Genomic DNA, 9,015 nt, shown 5'->3' on the forward strand with positions numbered 1-9,015 from the left:
ACTCTTGCGGGGTGGCTGCTCCCCTCCTCGCTCGGCCCCCTCGCTGGCCTGCCTGGCACGGAGGTGGCATGGCAGCTACCTGCTGTCCGCAGGGACAGTGGTCGGTGGGTCGCTGTCCCGCAGGTAAGGGGAGGATCCTGTCACCTGCACTTTGCGGGCGACCTGGGGCTCTGGCCCCTCACTGCGTTAGGGGCAGGCGCAGAGGTGGGCCGGTCCCCGGGGACACAGGGGACAGTGGAGTGCACACTGCACGGGGCGGGAGGGCCTGTTTATTGGTGCAGGCCTTGTCTAGACATCTGCGGGCCAGGAGGAGCTGTGGGCAGCCGGGCCTGGGGGTCGGGGCGGTCAGCGAGGAGAGTGGAAGGGCCCGAGCATCCGGAAGAGCAGGGCGGGCGCGGTGGCCATGGCGTACCTCTGCGAGGCCCCAGGTCCGGCTGGCTTGGGGCCCCCTTCCCAGGCACCCCGGCCGGGGAGAGGGACAGGGCAGCGGCTCTATTCGGACGGCCCGAGGCCGCGCAGCGCAGGCCAAGGGGAGAGGCCGGGGCCGGGGCGGACTCCCCGCAGCCTCCCGGCCTGGCAGTGGTTCCAGCGCACAGTGGGTTTTCCCGGCCGTGGAAGTTAGGTGCAAGGGCAGAGTTCAAGTTCAGTCCAGGCCCTTGCCGGACAGGACAGCGAGGCTCAGGGCGGCGGGCCCGGGCCCCCGCAGCGGAGGAGCGCTCACCCAGGTCTGCACCGGGGGCCGTCCCTCGTCCCTCTCAGTGGCACATCCGCGCGGTCATTTCTTTCTGTCGAGAGCAAGCAGGATGCAGGGTGTGTGCAGGCGTCTGTGCAGGCCGGGCCCAGAGCACACGCAGAGAGAACGCGCAGGAGGCGGGGGCCCGGCTCTGCTGGACCTCGAAACCAGCAAAGGCCAGACAGGCCAGTGGCAGGGCGACGAAACTCCAGAAAGGCACACTGCGCGTGCGTGGGCTGGGGCAGGACCGGGGCACTGCACGTGTGCGGAGTGGGGTGGCGCTGCGGCCCGCGCGAGGGGCCCTGGTGCCGGCCGGGCCGCCCTGGGGAGAACACGGAACCGCTGCAGCCCTGGCCGGCGGGCCGCTGCAGTCACAGCGTGATGACCAGTGGGGTGTGTGTCTGTCCACTTCTCTCTCTCTCATGGAAGAAATAAATAGTAAACTTTCTTCAAAATGGAAAAACTGGGGCCAGCAGGTGGCATGGTGGTTAAGGCGCTGGACTCCCACATGGTCGACCACGGTTCAAGCCCCAGACTGCTGGCTTGCTCTCATCACGACCCGCCCCATGAGCACATGTGCCCTGTAGCAAATTTAAAAATAATAATGATAATGATTCCTCAAAATTAAAAAAGGAATGGAAAAGCACGAGCAATTAAAAGCTCCTTTTGCATCAAGTCAGCTGGCCTGCTGCACGTCCGAGTCCCAGCCCCGGCAGCCCGTGTGCGCGCCCGGAACCCCGAGGAGAGCAGAGCGAAGGGACTGCCCGAGGTCCCCGAGCCCTCCCGGGCCGCTGTGCCCACCCCAGGGCTCACCAGGGGCTCCAGCTCCTTGGTGTCGATGAGGCCGAACTCCCGGACGAAGTAGTAGAAGTGCTTGTAGCAGGTGTTGACGTGCGCCTCGGACCGCAGCTGGGAGATGCGGTCGAAGTGGTGGATGTACACGTGCACGAACACGCGGAACAGCCGCGACAGGATCTTGCGCACCGTCTGCAGGAAGTTCTTGGGGAACGGCGTGCCTGCAGAGAGGGCCGTGAGGGGCGCCCGGCCCGGCCCCGCCCGGCCCAGGGCCAGTGTGCCCGCCACGTCCTCCCGGCCATGCCCACGGGCACCCCGGCCGCGGGACGCTCACAGAGGCGGGAGCCCCGGGGACGCACCTAGTCAGGGCGCGTCCGACCTGGCCATACTGAGCTCCCCACGGACGGGACCTAAGTCTCTTCCGACTCTTGAGACAGATAAGGCTCCTCCTCCGACTTTCCGGGAGAAAAGGGGATGGCTGTTGTTCCTGCCAGCCAGCACATGCGTCTGTCCCCGAAAGGCGGGAGGGAGACAGAGCGGCCCCCGCGCGTGTGGGCACCACAGTCCCGACTCTTCCCCGTCCTGTCAAGATTGGGGGCACGCGTGCACGCGTGAACACGTGCCACCGCTCTGGGGCTTAAAGTGTGGTTGGCCACGTGGGATCCAGCTGCCTTAACCACCATGCCACCTGCTGGCCCAAGACTTAAAAAAAAATTTTTTTTTGGAGAGGTTTTTGCTATAGGGCGCGTGTGCTCGCCAGACAGACAGAAACAGAGAGACAGAAAGGGAGAAATCACCCCCAGGGGGGATGGCCACGCCGCAATCCCTTCTCCTCCATTCTCCTCTCGGGATCTTGGGCACACACGCACACGCGCCCGGCGTGAGTTTAAGCCACCGGGTCCGGGACTTGAACTGTGGTTGACTATGTGGGAGTCCCGTGACGTAGCCATTATGCCCACTGCTGGTCCCCTTTTTAAAACATTATTATTAGAGAGTGTGTGTGCTCGCCAGAGAGAAAGCACCCCGTTGGGCATGGTTATGCCAAAACCCCTTCTCCAGTCTCCACCCTGCCGGGATCCGGGGCATGCGCACATATGCACATGCCGGGCGTGGCTTTCAGGCCGCGAGGGCCCACCCTGAAAGTAAGTGCCATTTGTAACCCAGCTCCTTGGGGGTAAGGCAGGAAGGTGGCGACACAGATTCGACGTTAGGATTCCTCCACAGGCACCTGTGCTCGCTGGACAGAGTGGGACCCTTGAGCAGCGCTGGGGTGTGGCCACGCTGAGGTCCCCTCCACCCTCCTCCTGGGGCTTTAGGTGCACGCACACGCACCACCAGGCCCGGGGCTCAACCACGATCACCATGGGGTCCGGCCGACTTGAGCTGCAGGCCGCGGCCCGCTGCATCCGCCTGTCGGCACCTCCCGCAGGCGGTGCTTGGTGGGATCTGCAGGTCGGCACCGTGTCAGGACGGAACCAGGGCTCCAGAGAGGGCCCCGCGCAAGTCCTGCGTGGCCAGCGGGGCTCTGAGGCCCTCTGCCGTGTGACAGGGAGAGCACGCTGAGCCCTCTGTGGGGTCCTTGGGAGCCTCTGAAAGCCCGTGGGCGGCGCCGCGAGGCAGTCCTGGTGCGACCTGGAGAGGACCTCGGCCCCTGGGGGGACGCTCCTGCCGGGCCGCCCTCCGAGGGCTTCCGCTGCAGACCCACGCTTCTCTGCTTCTGTCCCACCAGGGGCACCGTGGCCGTGGGCTGTGTAAGAGCCACCGGGGAGAAGGTCTGGAAAGGGGGCCTGGGGACCCCCTGCTCCTCTCACCGGTGGCGGCTGCACCCCAAGGGCACCCGTGGCCGTCAGTGCCGTGTGGCTGGCACATGGCACTGTCTCCACGCCGTGAGCGGCTGCCCCCGCATCATGCGGTGGAGCCGGAGGTGAGACAGACCGCCGGCATGGCTGGGAATCTGGACCATCGACCCCAAGGAGGAGGAGGCTGGAGGGAGAAGGTGACATCTCGACCACTCGGCCACACACAGCCAGGTGCCTGGCGGGCTGGGGCACTTGAACCACCAGCCACACGCTCTATACGAAAGGCCCCCTTCCCCCCCCGGGCTGGAGGGAGTGCGTGGGCCAGACCGGGACAGGCAAACGGCAGCATCCTGCCACCCCGTGTGGCCACTGGCAGAGGCCGGCCAGGAGGCAGGGAGAGCAACCACCTGAGGAAGGGCCGCCGGTCCTCGCCCACTGCCCGCTCCCGCCCAGGCCGTGCCCTCAGCCGTGTCCTCGGTGCAATTAAAAGCGTGTCCCATGGGACCAGCAGTTAGCGTAATGTCTGTCTCTGGACTCCCACGTGGTCGACCACGGTTCGCGTCCCGGATCCGGTGGCTTAAACTCACGCCGGGCGCGTGTGCGTGTGTGCCGATGATCCCGAGAGGAGAATGGAGGAGAAGGGATTATGGAGTGACCATCCCCCTGGGGGGTGATTTCTCGCTTTCTGTCTGTCTTTCTGGTGAGCGCATGTGCCCTGTAACAAAAATCTCTCCCCCTAAAAAAAGCGTCCCCTTGCACAGGCTCAGGGTCCTTCCTGCTCTGACGTCCCCAGCTTTGAGTTCTCGGGAGCTGGGCGCAGACCCCGGGGCGCACGCAGATGCCATGCCGAAGGAGCGGTGCAGACACAGAGGCCACGCGGGGACCCCGGTGTGTGAACCGCACAGGGACGGGGAGGGGCTGAGGGCTGGGCGACTGCTCACGGGGACAGCGTTTACTGGGGTGGCAGGGCGTCCCGGGTGTCAGCACCAGCAGCCGGGCACTTTGAGCGCACACTTGAGATACACTGGTTTCTCAGGGTTTTGCCAGAGGGCACGGGCACTCGACGGGCAGAGACAGACGGGAGTGAACCCGGGGTGCCCGCTGCAGCCCTCCTCCCTGGGCACGCGCTCACTGCCTCCCTCCGAGCACACGCGCCCTCTGGCAAAAACCTTGGAGAACGGGAAACCAAGCCCGCAGAACGGCAGCTGGTGGGGGGTGGCCCCCTCTCGGTTCGCACCCAGACCTCCCAGAACACGGCGGGCCCGCGGGCCCTGGTCTGGCTGGCGGGGCGCTGTCTCTCCCCCTCCCCCTCCCCCCCCCCCCTCCCCCTCTCTGGTCAAATTACAATAAGTAAATAAGTAAAGTTAAATTTTTAAAAAAAGTATAGCATGTTGTAAAGAAAGTAGATTTTGAAGTCAGATAAACCTATATTCAGTTAGACAAACCTAAGTCCTATTTTGGGGAACTTGCTCAATTTCTCTAAGTCTTAGTTTTCTTTTATTTATTTATTTTCTTTTTTGAAGGATTATTTAATTTAATTTATTATTATTATTTTAATTTTGCTATAGGCCACGTGTGTAGCAGACCTACAAAGAGATACAGAGAGAGAGAAAGTGAAAAAGCAAGCCACCAGGGCTGGGACTCGAACAGTGGTCAGCCACGTGGGAATCCAGTGCCTTAATCTTCGTGCCACCTGCTGGCCACCAGCCTTGCATTTCTTATCATAAAATGAAAGAAAGAGTACTATAGGATTTTAAGAATTATAATTAAAGTACTAAGCATAACATTTAGCCCACCACTGTGTTTAATAACCAGTAGTAGTTACAATTTAAAAAATTGGAGAAAGTCTTAATCCTCAAGTAGGATAGAAATGACAAATAATATGATCTGCCAATTGGGATATTTATAGAGTTTAGGCTATTGCCAATAAGAATTTCAATGTCTCACCCCTACGGGGCGCTGTCTCTCCACCTCCCTCTCCCTCCCCTCTCTCCCGGAAGTAAGTCAACTTAAAACGAATGCACGAGTGATGGGCGGGTGAGGACGTGGGACCGCGCCTGGCGGGCACAGACGGTCCTTCCTCAGCCTCAGCAGGTCCCCGGCCCTGGACGCCGAGGGCGGCCGTGGGGGACCCCTGCCCGCTCACCGATGTGGGGGACCCGGCCCGCCCGTCCGCCGACGTGGGGGACCCCGCCCGCTCACCGACGTGGGTGGGAAAGACTTCCTCATTGTTGATCTGCACCTCGATCCAGTCCATCAGCAGGTCCATGTACTGGGGTGCCGACAGCGCCGTGGGCTTCCGGAACCTGTGCTCGTCCTGCCAGCGGTACTCGTACTTGGGGCCCCCCGACATGACGGGGCAGGTCTGCTCGGTGCAGCCGTCGCTGATGGTGCCGTAGATGAGGTTGACGCGGTTGAAGAAGTCCACGACGTGCACAGCCACCCAGTCGTGCAGCTCCTCGCCCGGGGGCAGCTGCACGGCCAGCCGCAGGTCCAGGCCGGCGTTCAGGGACGCCTGCGCCCTCTTGTGCAGCTCGAAGCGCTGCGTGCCCGGCTCGAACTTGCGCTTGGGCCGGAACGTCTTGTCCTTGTTGAAGACCTGCTTCAGGAAGGGGCCGGACATCTTGGTGTGCTGGCGGGGAGCGCCCGGGAGGACGCCTGGCGTCTGCACCGACCCGCGAGGTCACAGAAAGCCCAGCGGGGCCACGGCTGCTCCCCGAAACCTGAAACGGAGGGGGAGAGTCAGGGCGGTGGGCAGGGGTCAGAGGACCGTACTTCGTGGTTCGGTTTGGTTCTGTTGGAGAGCACAGGTGTTTGCTGGAGACGGGGAGAGAGGAAGCGCTCCTGTCCCTCCTGGGATGTTGGGCACACACGTGTACCTGGCGTGTTTCTCAAGCCACCGGGTCTGGGACACGAACCATGTCGTGGCCACGTGAGAGCCAGTACCTTGCCCACAGCACCGCTGGTGGACTGTAGGGAGTATTTTTTATTTATTTTTAATTAATTAATTAATTATTTATTTTAATTTGACAGAGAGGGGCAGAGTGAGAGAGAGACAGAAAGTGACAAAGCAAGTTGCCAGGTCTGGGACTCGAACCGTGGTCAGCCATGTGGGAGTCCAGTGCCCTTCACCACCACGCCCCCTGCTGGCCCCTGGACTTCAGGGAGTTCCATGGCGTTTTACCGAAAGGGCTCCATAAAAGTCCCCTGTGAACAGAACTGCCACGTGGCGTGGCCGGACTGGCTTGGAGGACTGAGAGTGGCCGAGCAACCACGTCCCCCTGGGGCCTGTGCTCACTGACCAAGAGACCACCAGGGCTGCGGTGACCGTGGTGGGCTGCACAGTGGCTCCACCGAGCTGCCCACGGCTGTGTCCCAGAACCTGTGGACGTGACCTCAGACGGGAAAGGGTCTCGGCGAAGGTGCAGTGAGGGTCTGGGGGTGAACAGGCCCTGGCATCGCGGGGCGGGTCCTCGAAGGCGGGCCAGACACGGGGCAGCAATGACGCACTGGGCCACACGGGACAGCCCTGGGCTCACGCCCTGCCGCTCCCCTGCACACGCGGGTGTGCGTGTCCATGGCTGGGATGGCCGAGCCGGGGCAGAGCCCTGTGGGGTGCTCTCTCTCCCTGTCTCTATCTCTCTCTCAGGAGAGACAAGTATGTAAACATTTGGGACCAAGAAATGGCATGATGGCTACGTCACTAGACTCCCACATAGTTGACTGTGGTTGGAGTCCCAGATCCAGTGCTTAAACTCACACCAGGCACGTGTGTGTGCGTGCCCAAGACCCCAGGAGGATGGAGGAGAAGGGACTGGTGCGGCCTTCCCTCCAGGGGGATGACTTCTCGCTGTCTCTCCGGCGAGTACACATTCCCTATAGCAAAACTCTCTCCCTCAAAAAAAAAGAAAAGAAAACGCAAAAGCAAACTTTTAGAACCAGGGACACCCACAAAGGCGGGATGGCGTGGCCACAGCGCAGGACGCCAGGGCATGCGGCCGCCACTCGAGCGGGGGTCCTGGGGCAGCCCCTCCCTCATCCGGGGCTGGCAGAGTGAGCGTCTGCTGCTGCGTCCCCTCGGGTGACCTGTCCGGGGCCGTCTGCAAAGGCGCCGTGAGGGCCCAGGAAAATGCTCCTGGGGGTGCCGGTCCTCCCGGAGCCCCACGTGAGCAGAGACCACCAGCTCATCTGGACCTCGTCCACACCCACATCGTGGGGGCTCCTTCCGAGACCCTGTACTGGCCGCCCCGCCTCTGAGTGCCGGCTCCGCTCAGCCCAGGCCGACCCCTCGGGGCCGTGGGCGTGTGGGACCTGTGGGGCCATGGGTGGGGGACGGGGAAGAGGAAGTGGCAGAAAGGGGAAGTGGGGGAGGGAGGCCGGCGACCGGCCCACGCCCCGGAGACGCCCTGCGATGGCGGACATGCAGCGTGAGGCCGCGGGCTGGCGCGTCTGCTGCTCAGTCCCCAGGAGCCTTGCACCCGTGCCCGGCACCCCTGCCTGGCCCACAGTCCCAGGGAGCACGGCCACGCAGCTCTGGGGTCGGGGGTCAGGTCGCACAGGGGCTGCCTCCTGGGACTCAGGGAGGACCTGCCCCCACATTTCCCGCACCTGGAGGTGCTCACCCTGGCTCGGGGCCCCTAGCTGACCCTGACCCTGACCCTGGTGCCCGCCGGGCGGAAGTCGGAGGCGAGGGTGCTGCCTGCTGGCTCTGAGGGGGCCCAGGAAAGGGAGCCAGCGCCACCCTCACCTGGATGGGGGTGGGGGTCCCGAATCCCCGCTGGGGCTGGGGGAGGGGCCGTGCAGTGGGGCGACCCCACGGGGCAGCACAGTCGCACTCTGGGCCGCATCGCACTCCTGTGGCGCCCAGGAGAACCGCGCACACGCAGCCACACGCCCCAGTGCCCCGCCTGCCACTGTGGACCCTGCTGCTCCGGGGCGTCCTGGCCTGAGGTGCCGCAGCGCCCCCGTGCACCCACTCCCCCAGGACTTGCTAGCCTGGGGCCCGGCTCGCTCCACCAGCTCTCGGGCCTCCTGGCTGGGGGCCTGGCCTGGTCGGACTCGGACTGGACTCAGACCGCATGGAGACCCGCCTGCACCCGACGCTCAGGAGCCAGCAGGTCCCACGGCCCCCATGGCCCTCCGAGGCTCCGCAGGGAAAGGCAGGCACCAATGCCCCCGGCCCCTTCTCTGTCCACGCGAGCCTCGCACGTGCCCTGGGACACTGCACAAGGCCCACCCTGGCCCCATGACGGGCAAGCAGTCCTCAGTACTTGGGCTGGAAAGTGACAGCCCGGGTGGACGCCACGTGGCCCATGCCCCGTGACACTGACCACCGCGCTGCGCCTGTCCAGAGCGACCCCCAGAACCACAGCTGCCCACAGGCCACTCCGGGTCCCGGTGGAGGTCAAGGGGTCCGGCTGGCGGGAAGAGAAGGCGGTGGGAGTCTGCAGTCAGCCCTCGTGGCCCCGACCCTGGCTGGCTGGGGACGGTGTGTGGGCACCCACGAAGCTGCTTCTCTCTGCTGGCTCTGCCCACAGAAACGGCCGGGTGGGACCAGCTGATGGTGTAATGGTTATGTGGCTGGACCCCCGCATGGACTGCGGTTCGAGTCCCGGGCCTGGTGGCTTGAAACAGCCAGGCATGGGTGCATTCATGCCCAAGATCCCAGGGGGAGAAGGGACTGCAGGA

General features: G+C 63.7%; 1 protein-coding gene across 2 annotated transcripts in view; it reads right to left on the reverse strand.

The window, feature by feature from the left end:
• Positions 1 to 240: 240 nt before the first annotated feature.
• MOB3A (MOB kinase activator 3A) overlaps positions 241 to 9,015 on the reverse strand; it is an 11,169-nt gene continuing 2,394 nt past the window's right edge. For both annotated transcript variants that reach the window (XM_006171774.3, XM_014585528.2), the window contains exons 2-4: positions 5,530 to 6,050; positions 1,547 to 1,749; positions 241 to 785 (exon numbers count right to left, since the gene is read on the reverse strand). In XM_006171774.3, coding sequence (XP_006171836.1) covers positions 756 to 785; positions 1,547 to 1,749; positions 5,530 to 5,950 — 654 coding nt within the window. In that variant the 5' untranslated portion in view covers positions 5,951 to 6,050 and the 3' untranslated portion in view covers positions 241 to 755. The remainder of the gene's footprint in view (positions 786 to 1,546; positions 1,750 to 5,529; positions 6,051 to 9,015) is intronic.

This window comes from Tupaia chinensis, unplaced genomic scaffold, assembly GCF_000334495.1.
Source record: "Tupaia chinensis unplaced genomic scaffold, TupChi_1.0 Scaffold149964_2, whole genome shotgun sequence".
NCBI classification, from domain to species: Eukaryota; Metazoa; Chordata; class Mammalia; order Scandentia; family Tupaiidae; genus Tupaia; species Tupaia belangeri.